The 14,864-nt window shown below is 42.1% G+C and overlaps 1 protein-coding gene across 1 annotated transcript; it reads right to left on the reverse strand.

Moving 5' to 3' along the window:
• Nucleotides 1-669: 669 nt before the first annotated feature.
• On the reverse strand, nucleotides 670-11,406 carry LOC133481322 (histamine H3 receptor-like). The gene is made up of 4 exons (XM_061780531.1): nucleotides 10,292-11,406; nucleotides 9,794-9,960; nucleotides 5,143-5,517; nucleotides 670-4,228 (listed from the first exon to the last, which is right to left on the reverse strand). The coding sequence occupies exons 1-4, from the start codon at nucleotides 10,521-10,523 to the stop codon at nucleotides 3,743-3,745; spliced, it is 1,260 nt and encodes a 419-aa protein (XP_061636515.1). The 5' UTR covers nucleotides 10,524-11,406; the 3' UTR covers nucleotides 670-3,742.
• Between the last annotated feature and the right edge of the window lie 3,458 nt (nucleotides 11,407-14,864).

A 14,864-nucleotide genomic window follows, 5' to 3' on the forward strand; every position in this document is an offset into this window, starting at 1 on the left:
TATATATATATATATATATATATATATATATATATATACATATATATATACATATTTCCTTTGCTTTTTTTTGTTTTCCATTTAACATCATCAACATTGCGTTCCTGTGAAATATTAGTTTTTTCATCTGACCAGAACAATCTGAAATGTTACTGTTGCTGTCAAAACATTTACACATATCTTCAGTGTTCACTATTATAGTAGTATAGTAGTAGTATGTATCTTCAAATCTCTCGCTCTCTTAATCACATATTTTGTTTTTTTTTCCTTACTAGAGAAAAATACAAACTCTTAACATATATGCGGGTTTGAGTGGACAACGAACATATGAAATAATGAATACTATCAAATGTCTCTGTCGTAAAAACAGCTCACTGCAAAAAAAAAACCCAAAAAACTAGTGGAGCACTCGCAATGCTAATTAAGCTAAGCTAGCCTGCCAGATGTCTGGAATCTCTTTAACCTTTGATGTTTAACCTGTAAATAATTTGAAACGAAACTAAGCTAGCTAGCCTACTGGATGTAAGGTAAATAAAAAATATTGATGTGTTACAGAGCATTGCAAAGCCTAACCCTCTTGACTGTGAAGTGAACTGCTTTGTATCCTGACTTTGGATGGACCTGTCACAATTGAGCTTGAATTGATTATTAAAATCCTCTCCAACTTTTCCAGTAGCTGCACTTTGGTCTTACGCCACACTCGAGTGTCAAGCTATTAAGCTAAGCTATTAAGCTTAGCTTAATAGCTTGTCAGGAGTCTAACACTTTAGCGAATGTAAATAATCCTGGAACTTAAAATATGTTCTTTCAAAGGGCTTTTGTGAACAATTTTCAAACTTTTTGACAAATGTTTACTTTGAGGATGATTCAAAAAGAAAACGAGTTTAGCCCAATGCTAAGCTAATCAAGCTTGCTATATCGTAAATTAAAGCTTGTCAGGTCATTTGTCTTTTAACACCAATTGTAGTCTTTGAAAACTTTTTTTTTTTCCAAACAAATATTTATTTTGTGGGTGGTCTCCAAATAAACTCAGACTTTTGCTTAATGCTTAATGTGAATAACGCTGTAGTAACAACAATATTTACTCAATGAAGGCTTCCGTACTTGTAGTCAGTCTTTATTTAAATGTTTTTTTCTTTGGCTATTCACACTGACACACATTCATCACCAAGTTACAAAGTTGTCAAGTGCTATTTTGGGGGGGAGGGTACAAATCAGTCTTTGACTAGTAGTAAATACTGCGTTGAAAGAACACACAACTGTTAAACACAGAGTTGGCATAGATATTTTTGTACAAAACCGCTCATTGTGCTGTACATTTCGGAGCGTCGACCGCAGGACGACAAGTGCAGATTTTTAGAGTTGGCAGGTTTCAGCTCTTCACCCAACTTTTCACATCAAGTGATGTAAAAGCAAAACGACATTCAGTATTGAGTAAACAAATGCGAACTATTCACTTCCTGTCAGTGTTAAAGACACTCCATTTGTCACGATATTGCTGCGAGACGACAGGCTCGAATTTGCTCGCTTTTTCAAACAGAAAGGACCCCGCGTAATGGCCGACGCCGCTTGTGAAAGGGCATTTTGTCATAGGGGGCGATATTAAAAGGTATCATAAAACATATCAGGAGGAATTATTGTTGTCGTCAGCGCACAAAAGGACACATGCACACACACGCACGCACAAAAACGCACAAACAGTGACCGCAAAGCTTAAAGCACGTCACTGCAGAGAGATTGCCAGTGATCGTTCGTTCGCATGCATTTCAACGTGGACAGGTACACCTCACAGAGAATCTGTGCTTTTTTTATTTCTTTTTTTTTTAAGGTGCCATAAGAGTCCCAAGCTGTTACCTCCGCCAAGGTAAAGGTAAAGGATCAAAGTGCAGGATTTTTTGTTTTTCACATTTCTACATTTTAATTGGTGGAGTCATATTGTATTATGCCTTTTTTTCACAATTTAAAACAGTTCCCAGTGATGTATTTTCATTCATGGAGGCAGCACTTCACCACCAAGCCACTGAATCACATAGTATAGCGGATCTGTGCATGTGGCGCAAGCAGCGGACGCATCGGCAAACACACAAACACAAATACCCCAAGCCCAGACCTCGAGAACTTTGCCAAATATTTGGGAGAAGCTAACTGTAATCTGTGCTAACGCTGCATCTTTGCTTATCTTTTGGCTTTGACATGATAGTACTTACGCGTAATCCAAACATGGCTTGAAAATGGCGGGTCTTCACCCAGCACAGCTGCCAAGTAATCGGCGCAGAAACTCGACGCAGAGGGAGGTATTATGTAAATTTGCCCGACTGTTACATCACAATTCTGCTCACTAATAGACACATTTTGGAGAATTGGCAGATAATACTTGTTTGTGTAACTTCACACTTGATGGGTTAGCAGGCACTCCAGAAACCCAGCGAATTGTCTTGAAGCAATTATAAAGGCAAGTTGACATAAGATGTGCCCTTTAACTTGTATGCAAATAACACACAACTCAACTCATTCACTGCCATAGACGTTTATGTTCGTCATCTGGAATTTACTGCCACTGATATGTAATATTTGTCGAGTATGTTTTTCAACGAGTAGGCGTGGAAGAGGGTCTCGTCCGGCTTGTCTGTAAAATTCTGGTTTGTGAACCGCTGTAAGGACTAACAGATTCCTGGAGATAGCACCGCTTTTCAGGAGAAAATCAAGATAATACGGGGGTGAATGTCTGCTTGTCACGTCGATTATGAGGGAGAGAATTGCCAACATGGAAGTTGGACAAGTTGAGGCACCTCACACTCAAACAGAGCTTGTATATATATAAACAGAGTATGTGTCGCCGTAGGGACTAGAAAGTGTGTGTTGCGATCTTGAGGGGGAAAAAAACAAATGCGGGAAAAAATACCCTGAAAGATCAGTCAAAATGCTCTAAAACCATAGGCAATATGGGGAACTCTGTTTTGAAAAACGGCTGGCAGTGAATGAGTTCAGAACAAAATTCAAGCATTTTCAGGAGGCGGTTTTCGTCAATGGGGTGCAATGTGGGCCATATGACAGCAGAACCTCAAAATTCCACATTTTTCGCAGCCAAGGATTAACATCGCAAGTATGCATCATCCATCCATCGCCCAATGGTACCAAATATTAATGGAATGTATGTCAACATCTGACTTGGGGGTCATAAAAGTAATAACAAATTGGCTTTAAAAAAAAACCTTCTCATCATTCTGGCATAATGCAAATAGAAAATATTTTGGTAATCCTAATTGACCTAAAACGGGAAAAGTTTAGTCTGATTTCATGTCTGACGGTGAGAAGGAAAAAAAAAAAAAAAAAGGATGTTTTTTTTATATAGTATATGTACTGTAAACTTCTGGTTTCAACTGTACATATGAAAAAAATAATAATAAAAACATTCTATTATGACGTGTGTCAGGCAAGTGATTATGTTCAACTTTAGAGGTTCCACTCTAGTCTTTAGACCCAAATGCTGGTCCATCGGACAGGTACTGCAAATAAGTAAGTTATTTTGGGGGGGGAAGTTTCGGGATTGTCCTGCCTTGGCGGAGGTCTCTGCTCTTTATGTGCTTTGAGCATCCTAACAGTCTTTTTATTTATTTTTTTTTTTTTTCATTTTGGATGTTTGGGATGGAAGAACAAGGAAGTGGAGTTGTTATTTTTTCTTTCTTTCTTTCTTTTTTTTATACACAGTGTTTCAGTTTTTGCATTGGCACGTACAGCGGCTCTAACACGGCTGCGCCTCCGCCACCTGAGGCCGGACGGATTGTTTCTTGGGACACAGGATCTTGGAGAAAGCCCTTCGGAAGCTGCTGTGGCAAAGCGGGTACAGGAACGGGTTGACGGCCGAGTTGAGCCACAGGAGCCAGAACGTGATGTCGTACCAGTAGTTGGCCACGCACGCGCCGCTGCAGGCGGCGCGGATGATCATCAGCAGCGTGTAAGGGGCCCAGCAGATCCCAAAAGTGCACACGATGACGGCCAGGGACTTGGCGATCTTGATGTCTCGGGAAAGGCGGGATCCCGGCGTCTTGCGGCCCGGCGCCGTCACCGCCGGCGAGTGCCGGAACGGCCTGGAGTTCCTTCCGCCCGGCGAGGACTTCTCCCTGTGCGCCAGGATCTGACTGCCGTCGGGGCTGCCGCCGTAGGGCGGCGAGATCCCCTCGTCGTTCTCGATGACGGCCGAGACGGCGATGGGCTCGCTGCACAACACCTTGATGATAACAATCATAATGAACGTAGGTCACTCGTCAGTCAAATGAAAAGTAGTTTGGGAAAACTGTCGATTTGCGCCATTATTGTCGCATAACTACAATTACAAACAGCGGGCGACGAGGTTTTATGGACAGAGGAGGTTGAGCCCGCAGGAGATGTGCAGGATCTGTGCGAACGTAGCGCAGGAACACAAGATTTTACAAACAATTAGTCAAGACTGAGAAATTGCTTTTCAACAATGAAGAAAATAGTAAAAAAAAAAAAATTCAAATGCACATACACATTAATCTTAAAACGGTGTGGTGTGGGATGGATCCCAGGGCTGCGTCTGTTTTTTGGGTGTTTTTTTTTTAAATATAAAAAACAAGCGCTTAGCACATCTGCCTCGCGGTTCTGAGGACTGGGGTTGCCAAGGAACTATGGAGGTGAGTTGAGGAGCTTTGTTCAGACAAAAGTAGTCTTTTGCAACAATCTGTTGGCATCTATGGGCAATTACAGTACAATATAAACCTTTTTAGGGTGGGTCAATTACGAAAAATGTTTTTTTCATTTCTGCGTTGAAATGAAAAAAACTATTTTAGTAACAATTATAATAGCATAATATTGTTTTAGACTGAGTGTGTTTAACTAAATGAAAACAAACAAAGCACTTTATGTCCATCCGTGTCGAGATTTTGGATGTTTTTGTATATGCGCAATGCATCATGGGATATATTGCTTTTAGTGAGCATCAGTTGACTACTGAATATGCATTGCGGGATACATTGAGGGGATAACGTGTACACATTCACACAGCACTACAAAATGGCCAACTGACTATATTGGGCGCTACATATTGACTCGGCATCGATTCCCAGCACAGCTATAATGTCAAAGGTCGCAGTCAGATCAAGGGAAAGAATAACCAGTAACCTTGCGGTTCTTGACGAAGAACACGGACCACGCCGCGCCGTCCCTCTGTTTTTTCGTCGGCTGGGGGGGCGGCGTCTCGTGGCGGGGGCCCACGCCTGCGTTCCTGTGGCGCCGGTGGATGTTCAGGTAGATGCTCAGGTTGAAGTAGGCCACGGACACGAAGGGCGTGAAGAACTCGAAGGTGGAGGCGCACAGCAGGAAGTACCAGGTGAAGTAGAACTCGGCGTAGCACTCGTGAGCCGGCACCACGCTGTGGCCCACTGCCGCCTCCCAGAAGATGATGGCGGGGCCATAGAGGAGGAAGGCTAGCGCCCACACCGCCGCCATCTTGAGCACCGCCTGGCGGGTCATGTTGCGCTGGGCTCTGTATTTCACCTGAGTCGCAACACAGGCACAGAGATGACTTTCGGCAACACACACTCTCTTTGCGAGGGGGGGGGGTTACATTGTTTTATTTATATATATAAAAGTGAAAGCGCTAACTCATGATTAATCGCATTTTTTTTTTTTTTTTTTTGCATTAATCATGTATTAACTCAGATTAATCACACAATTGATTTTGACCACACACGCTCCTCCACTGACCGTGCATGGATATCCTAAAGGCGCCGCAAATTGCTCTAAGGTCAGTGATCAGGTCAATGCTTACGCCAGTGCAAAGTCGGCGGCAAATTTTGTAACAAAAGTCTGCGACGATGGGACTTTTGAAAGAAAAAAGAAAAAAAAAAACCTAAGGTAAATTGCATATAGTGCAGCGTTAAATAAACTCTCTTTTCATCAAAGCGCAACGAGCTTAAAATACCATCTCAAAGCCAAATGTGGTGTTATGTGTGGCATATTCGGTACCTGCGGTCGATTAATCAAAATTCTAAAGTGTGATTCATCAGATTTTTTTTAATTAATCGATTGAAAGCCCTAATATATATATATATATATATATATACACACACAGACATATTTCACACACATTCGACTTCAACTTGTTCATTATCTGCAAAACTGCTGATTGTTGTGATATGAGTTGAGTTGAGTTCACTGCCAGCATACAGCAGTCCAATTTGTTTTGGTTTCCGTTCACTTGAGCAAAGGTGTATTTGCAGCTCACTCTTCAGTCACATTTTGGCTCGCAACACAAAGCCCAAAAAAAACACAAACAAAATGGAGTAAGCGAAAACTCATAAGATGGGGCACCTGTAAGTCGAGGTATACCACTGTAGCTGAAAGCGCTTTTCCACCACTGCTGATAAATTCCGTATCAATCCGCCGCAGCTGCCAAACGTTTAAACGGGCCCCTTAGTGAGTCCGTAAATAAAAAGGCGCTCATGATGCTCTTATTCCAGCCTGTGTCCCTGGGGGGATCTATTAGGGCGGGCTGGTGGGCGACGGGAGAGCGTGAAAGCGATAGCTGCGCTTCATCTATTATCGTCGTCATTATCATCATCATCACCATCGGCGTCGTCATGGCATCGCTCCACTCAGCCCAAATGACGCACAACTTTTTGTTGCCACATGTCACATTATAAGAAATCAACCAAAAGATAACACAAGAGGCGAGCGGTTAGCATATCTGCCTCGCACTCAGGGGTTCTGGGTTTGACTGTCAGCTCAAGGGCTTCATATGTGGAATTTGCATGTTTACTCCATGTACTCTGGCTTCCTCCCAGATTCCAAAAACATCAAATGTAGGTTCATTGAAGACTCTAAATTAGCGGCGTCCACGGAAAAATCACAGGAGGCAAAGGGTCACTTTGACATTCGGCGCCATTCATTTATTGAACACGCCAAAACCAACCAATCAGCATAGGTTAAGTTTTCGCTTCGATTTTTTTTTTACTTGAAGCTTTTCAGATCACTGCACTTTCTCCCTGCGTGTTTCAGTGTGGATTTGAAGGTTCTGAGATGCTTTTATCATCTCAACGCTCGCGGGTCCTGAGGTCCTCCGGCACCGGCATGTGCGCGTATGGCTGCGTTTGTATTCATATGTGGGGAGGGAAGGGGTATAGTTTGTTTGTTTGTTTTGATTTCCTGCTACTTTCATTGTCTGTTTTTATCTCTGTGAAGCACTTTGAGTTGCAATTTTTGATGCTGATTGATTAAAAAAGAAAAACTGAAATATCACCCAGCCATCAGTCTTCAGACCCTCTGCTGTGACACTCATATATTGAACTCGGGTGCTGTCCATTTCCTCTGATCGTTCTTAAAATGGTTCTACACCTTCATTGGAGTCCAGCTGTCTAAGCACACAGCTAAAATACCGAAGGAGCGGCTTCAGAACAACTCCGTGACTGTTTTTGAATGGGCCAGAGCCCTGACTTCAACCCAATTGAGCAAAAAGAGGGAAAAATGTAAGGGGGTCTGAATACTTTCGTATATATATACGAATATTCGTATATATATGTATATCCATCCATCGTTATCCTCACTCGGGTGACGGGCTGCCGGAGGTGCTTGGTGGGTTTTCATATGCTTAATGAATCCCAAATGCTGACCACTACCACTTCTTGAATTTCTCTAAAGTTGGACCCCTTTCATGCAATTCCCAACCTGCGGCTTGGATTTGTATTTTTGATTTGATTTGATTTAATTGAATATTTTGATCCGCTCAGAAACGACAGCTTCAAGATGCCTCCTGTATGGGGAAACGAGTCGCATGCATTGCTCTGGTGCGATTTGAGCCCATTCCTCCACACAAGCAGTCTTCAAATTGGGCAGCCGTGGCCCAATGGTTAAGATCATCGCCTGCCACCGTGGGGGACCTAGGTTCAAAACCCCGACTGGACCATCCGCCAAAATCCTCCGGACTCACGGCTGTGGTGTCCTTGAGCAAGACACCGATACCCCGAAATGCTCCCCGGGCGCTTCAGCTGCCCCCTGCTCCAGTGTGTTCCACTAACATGTGTATGTGTTCACTGTGATGGGTTAAATGCAGAGAACAAATTTCGTGTGCGTGCATGCATGCATGTTCATGACAATAAAAGATGATTCTTCTTCTTCTTCTTCTTCTTCTTCTTCAAATCTTGAAGTTTCCGTGGGCTTCTTTTACGGACCTTGAGTTTCAGTTCTTCCCGTAGATTTTCAATTGGTTTCAAGTCAGGTGACTGGCTGGGCCATTCTAGCAGCTTCATTTTCTTTCTTTGAAACCAATCGAGAGCTTCCTTGGCAGTGTGTTTTGGATCATTATCCTGCTGAAACGTCCACCCTCTCCATCATCCTGGTAGATGGCAGCAGATTTTTGTCAAGAATGTCTCGGTATATTTTCCCATTCAGCCTTCCTTCAATAATGTGAGGTTTACCAGTACCATTTGCTGAAAAGCAGCCCCACACCATCATGTTCCCATCTCCGAACTTTACTGTTTCTCCTCCAAACGTGGTGTGCATTATGGCATCCAAAGAGTTCAATTTGCCTCTCTTCCGACCAGACTATATTCTCCCAGTATTTAACTGGCTTGTCCAAATGTTGTTCAGAAAGCTTTGAACGAGGTTTGACATGCTTTTTTTCAGCAATGGGGTCTTGTGTGGTGAGCGTGCATACCGGCCATGGCGGCGGACTACATTGTTTTCCTTGTGACAACAGTGCCAGCAATTTCCAGGTCTTTTTGAAGCTCTCCACAGGTGGTCCTTGGCTCTTGGAAAACGCATCTGATGATTCTTTGCACTCCTCTGTCAGAAATCTTGCGAGGAGCACCTGATCGAGGCAAATTGCCTTTCCACTTACGTATTATATGGCCCCAAGCGTGCTCACTGGAACATTCAAAAGCTTAGATATGCACCTGTAATCAATGCCAGCGTTATGTTTTGCAACAATTAGTTTGCAATGGTCTTGAAACAGCTCTTTGGTCTCACCCATATCATGCGATATGTCTTGACTCACACCTTGGCAATGAGACCTTTTCTGTAGGCCACCAATTACTAAATATTCATTTGTATTGACAAGGGGCTGGCCGGGGGACAGTACTCGAAGACAAACCTGTGCAAGCCCTGTACAGAACATGCAAACTGAGGTTTGAACCCTGAAACACACAACGGCGAGACACATGTACTAACCACTAGCACACCTTGCTACTCCATTCATTCTTATGCGTTCTGTTTTTTCTCAAAGCTCGGCTTGTGTCCCACTTAATTGGACACGTTCAACCCTTTAGAAACAGCTCTCCGTGTGCCGTATTGCTCTCCACCTCCCAAAATTGAGCCTCACCATCAAAAGCACATATTTGCTTTTGTTTGTTTCTTGTTCTTTTGTTTTTGTTTTGTTTTTCCATTAGGGGGAGCAGTGGTATTCACAGCCCTGGTGACAGAAAACAAAAGAATTGGTATTCACAGCTGTGGACAATTTAGTGTTTTTGAAATGGAGGATGAACACGGAAGAGAAAATGCAAACTGGAACAGAGAAGCCAAGAAGCCAAGATTCAAACCCTGAACCTCAGAGGTGTGAGGCAGACATGGCAACCACGAGGCTACAGTGCTGCTGCATTCAGTCCTGTAGGGGTTTCTTTTTTGGGGGCACGTGCCCGACTTCTTCATAGACGACTTCTTCCAAACATCAGAGACGACTCTCATTGCGACGCAGTGGACGTTGCACCTCCAAAACTGAGCCTCACCATCAAAACCAATGATTTTGTTTGTTTGTTTGTTTGTTTGTTTGGGTACTCACAGCTCTGGTGACAGACAGGAAGCGGTCGTAGCTGATGAGCACGATGTTGAACACGGAGGCGGTGCAGAGCAGGTAGTCCATGACCAGCCACACCTTGCAAAGACTCTTGCTCAGCATCCACCTGCCCGTCAAGTTGTACGGGATGTACACCGGGATGCAGAAGGCACCTAGAGGCGCGCCGTCACGGAGGACATCATGATGAGGATGAAGATTAGGAGGGTAATCGTGTCAGTTTGCTCATGAGTGAGTGACGGTTTTGGAATGCAATCAGGTTCTATTGGGGAGGGGTGGAGATGTGGAGGGTAAATCACCCCGTGCTGCAGCACAAAGATGGTGTGAGGAAGAACCAACAAAGAAAAAGAAAACATCTATTTTTATTTGCTTTCTAGTCCACTCCATATTGAGTGATTGGGAGATAATTGTAGGGTGGAACAAAGGATTGCAGGGATGGAGGGGGGGTACCCAAAATGTGAGACAATACAAGTTGCCTCAACTCACCCACGAGGAAATCAGATATGGCCAGGTTGAGGAAGAAGTAGTTGCTCTGAGTTCTCAGGGATTTGTCCACGACGAAGGCAAGGATGACCAGCGCGTTGCCCGCCACCACCGTGGCCACCAGCGTGCCCATGAGCACCGACAGAAGCAGCGCCAGGTAACCCGGCAGCGGCAGCGCGCCGCCGGACACCGCGGTGGTCAAGTTACCGGTGGAGTTGGACTCCAACACGCCCATGGTTAGCGGATCACCCGCAGCATCCTCACGCCTTCGCACTTCCCAAATTCAACTGTGGCGCCCCCAAAAAAAGACAAAACAAAAAAAACACCTGCAGGGTAGGATAACCTGCCATCGCTTGTTTGGGGAGTTCGTTCAATTTGTATTATTTTTGTATTTTTTGTGTGAGAAGAAGAAAAGAGAGTTCACAAAAAAATAATAAAAATAATAATAAAAAAAACAAACAAAAAAGCCGTCCGCTGGTCACCTCGTGGACGCTGGAGCACCGGGAGATCTGCTCGTGCGTGGCGCGCGCCTTTATTCCTTGTGCGCATGAGAGGTGTGAGCGCACGTTTTTTTTCTTTTTCTTTGTCAATCTTCATCCGTGCTACAACCACGCTCTGCTTCCGCTTAGAACTCCACAATAAAAGCTTCTCCGCAACAAGTACAACGTCACACGATCACATAGCCGCAAACCTCAAAGACAAAAATAGAATAGAATCACAACCAATACGAGGTCACACAAATGTAAAACCAACACCAGAAGGATAAAAAAAAACATGATAATAAAAAAAAAATTCATGACGAACCTAAAAGACACAATAACCTTGACAAGGGAACTTCTCGAAACATTTGAATGTAAGTCCAACTGTTCAATATTTTGAACTTTGTGTACAACTTGCTGAATGACAAACTGTTTTAGTAGACCATTCAAGTTACCATTCAAGTGGGCTTTCGTGCAATCCGCCAGGAGAAGAAAATCCACCACACTTGAACCGGAAGACAGAAACAGGAGGCAAAATGTGGTGGTTCCCTAACCCTAACCCTTTGTCAGAGAAAAATGTCCCCCAATTTTACATCCCAATGTAATTCAAACGCACTAACGCCCTCAGACAAAAGCCGGTGCCCCCAAACATCTACAGTATTTTTTTTTTTTTGGGGGGGGGAAACAAAATGAAAAAAAATCATTGTAGTTATTTAAAAAACATTTTTTGAATTTTTTTGTATTGATTGTATTTGTTGGGCAGGGCAGCTATACAATGTTTGACACAGGAAGCTTGCTGTTGTAATCTGTTGCATTATTGCAGTCCAATAAATAGCATAAATCGCCAACTTGTGTTTTTTTTCAATCCAAGAGAAACAACAGTTAAAGGAAGAAAAGGAAATGTTTTACTTGTTGTGCGGATAAAACAAAACAAAAACAAAAAATCAATCAAATTCGGAGTAAGCTCGTTTATTAGTCCGTGTAAAGCAAAAATGTATGTTTTCTAAATTTGACACACCACAGACGAAGTGTTGTAACAACCTTCCCAAAGTTAAATGATTTTAAAAAAAGTATATTAAATGAAAGTTAAATGATTATTTTTTTTTTTTTAAAGAAAAAAAAGAGGCCTTTAAAATTTTGAGAAATCAAGCCATTGTCTCCACTCTCAAACACTGTGGGCGTGTCCGCGGAATGTACTGAAACCACACCCCTTCAACTGCCAATCAAATACCAACACTGCGACTTGAAAAATGGATGGAATTTACTTTACATAGTCTTTAAATGCAAAACGAGTATCTCGTGATGTCAAATGACTCAATGTTTTCATGCATGCTCACCGATTAGAACCGGTACTTTCACAATTGAACAAATATTTCTTTTTAGAGCAAAATATGGCTGTGCCACAGGCTCACCCTTCCGGAGAGAAAAGCAATGGACTCCTTTCGAGGAACTAAACCCAGCCACTGGTTCGGGTATGTCGATAAGAACCCTTGAGGACAGATGACAGAGCAGAGAAGATCCCTGATGAGCAGACACATGAAACAGGAAGCGGAATGCGGTGGTCCCCGAAGTGGCTGGTGTGTCTCATTTCAAAGCCACCAGCACGCTCGAAAACGAAATACAAAATCTCAAGAAGCAACGACGGCAGTGTTGTTTTTGGTAATGAGTGTAATGACCTTTGCATTGGAGAGACCAATCGACCTCTACACAAACACATGGCGCGACATAGGAGAGCGGTTTCTTCAAGTCCAGAGTCAGTATTTGACGAAGACCTGGATGACTGTGAAGCTACACAGACATATTGTTGAATATTATCTAAGACGTGACTTTGTCGGTCAAATTGAGGCATTTAAAAAAAAAGAATCATTTAAAAAAGTGTTATATATAATTTTCTTGTATTTATTCCACATTTAAAAACATTTGGGAATTTGCAAGCCCCACCTCATATAGAAATATACATGAAAATTGTGATTCAAATTCAATTTCATTACTCTGTTATGTGAAACTAAAAGAAAACTAATTAATACCCAAAATTTGGAGCTGCATGATTTTCTTTGGACTGACATCATCGAATGTCGCATGCTCGGCTATATTCAAGGCCATATGAATATGGCAATATGAACGGCTTAAGTAGCATTTGAAATCTAATCTGCTGCTCATCACACACCTTCGTGTGAGCGACACGAGGTGCGTGATTGACAGCTGAGCCAGGCGGCCTCGCCACAAGTCTTTCGGCGGCTCGGAAAACCTTGCAGTTTTTATTCTTTTGTCGGATTCAAATTGGTGTGACTAATAGGATGACATAAAGAGAAATTTATTTGATACAAAGTGCACAGCGTGCTCTCTCATTCCTACAATAGAAGTGTGTGCGTCATTCGTATGACGCAAACTCGCACGTCAAGAATATTCTGACGCAGCGAAACCTTCGAAGTTGAATGCCTGCGAGTTCGTACAATTGAGGATTTTCTTGTTCAAATATACATTGAAAGTTGCTCAACTTATACTCATACTTCATGTAGCGATTTTTTTTTTTTTTTTCTTTTTCTTCAAAACACCACCTTACACATTGTATATTAACTATATAAAGAAAAAAGTGAGGGCAACCATAACGAGGTTTGACACCCCCGAGCACAGTCGCAGTGGCCTAATAAGCCTTTTGCATAGTATTGTCGCTCCATGCGTTGATTCTTCACAAGCTTGTGGAGAAAATCTGGGCTGACACGATGGTGATGATAATGATGGTGAGGACGATAATGGTGTGTGTAATTATTCTCACATGAACTTTGCACGTCGAAATGAATAAGCAGTCCTTGAACGTTTTTTGTTTTTTTTCCCTCGTCCTTTCACAGCAAGATGACTAAACGCTGAATTAAATCAAGGACTCAAAAACAAGGACTCGTGAGGCCGATGTACGGCGGATGAACCCCTGGATATTTCTAGAAGACAGTCTGCGTCTGCCTAAAGCCAACAAGCGAATGTTTAAAAAAAATGGAGATTATGTCTCCCCTTCTCCCAGCGATGAAGAGACAAACAGAGGTGAGACTCCACGCTGCATGCAAAACACTCGCCGAGGACACACGAATGCACAAACTTTTCCCAATCAACTCGCTGTCTGATTCATCGGAAGACAGAATAAATTTGCGCGTGCCTCGTTCGGGATTGGGAATGAATGGCGAAGGGTACAAAGAGAGCCCCCCCCCCCGCATTGACACTCATTGGAGCGTTCACAGATTTTTTTCCACAGGAAAAAAAAAACCTCATTTTTAGTGTCTACAAGCATGATCATTCATTGTCACTGTAGTGGATCAAAAAAGTCTACACACTCTTGTTCAAACGCCATTTTTCGTGATATTAAAAAAAAAAGAAGAAGAAAACTGGGGCTGCAAAGAGGTCGAGAGCAACATTAAAGGACGAGCAGGAATTTGTGGCAAGTACTGGCTGTTAAGTATGTGTCTTACATCTTACAAAGAAAACAAATGCATGTGCAAAAATGTGTTATGGTCCGATGATTGGTTAATTTTGAACACGGCCGCAACTCCACTTATAAGAGGGTGTGCACACTTGTGCAACCCCATCATCTCAGTTTATCTTTACTTCCCTTCTCAAAAATATACGTTTTCATTAATGGTGGAAAAAGTTTTGAAATGATTTATCTTGGTCTCATTTTATGATATCAATATACTTGACATTTCAACAGGGGTGTGTAGACTTTTAATATCTGTAAAACAATGATATTTCGGGAAAAGCATCTTATTTTGGTGACAATCGATCATGATTTACAAGAAAAAAAAGTATTTAACTTCACAAAATATTACGATAAACATAATTACAACAGAATTACAAGAAAATTGACAAATATACTGTGAACATATATCAAATTATATAATTATTAGATTACAAAATGACTTTTCCTATTGAAAGATTAAACTTTCTACATTAAAAAAAATAAATAAATCACTGCTTTATCCTCATAACTTTACTAAAGCAATTTTAAAAAATTAAATAAAACTCATTTTCTCATTGTGAAAATGTTCTTTGAGTCAGGACTTTTTTAAAAAAATTTTTTACACTTTGTGAACAAAAAAACAAGAAACAAC

The sequence above is a fragment of the Phyllopteryx taeniolatus genome, chromosome 7, assembly GCF_024500385.1.
Source record: "Phyllopteryx taeniolatus isolate TA_2022b chromosome 7, UOR_Ptae_1.2, whole genome shotgun sequence".
NCBI lineage: Eukaryota > Metazoa > Chordata > Actinopteri > Syngnathiformes > Syngnathidae > Phyllopteryx > Phyllopteryx taeniolatus.

Bases quoted from the DNA above. Each gene is read 5' to 3' on its own strand.
- LOC133481322 (XM_061780531.1), bottom strand. From the start codon at position 10,523: ATGGGCGTGTTGGAGTCCAACTCCACCGGTAACTTGACCACCGCGGTG. The intron at 9,961-10,291 runs GTGAGTTGAGGC...GCGCGCCTCTAG, and splicing joins CATATCTGATTTCCTCGTGG to GTGCCTTCTGCATCCCGGTG. The intron at 4,229-5,142 runs GTTACTGGTTAT...GTTATCATCAAG, and splicing joins TCTTCGTCAAGAACCGCAAG to GTGTTGTGCAGCGAGCCCAT.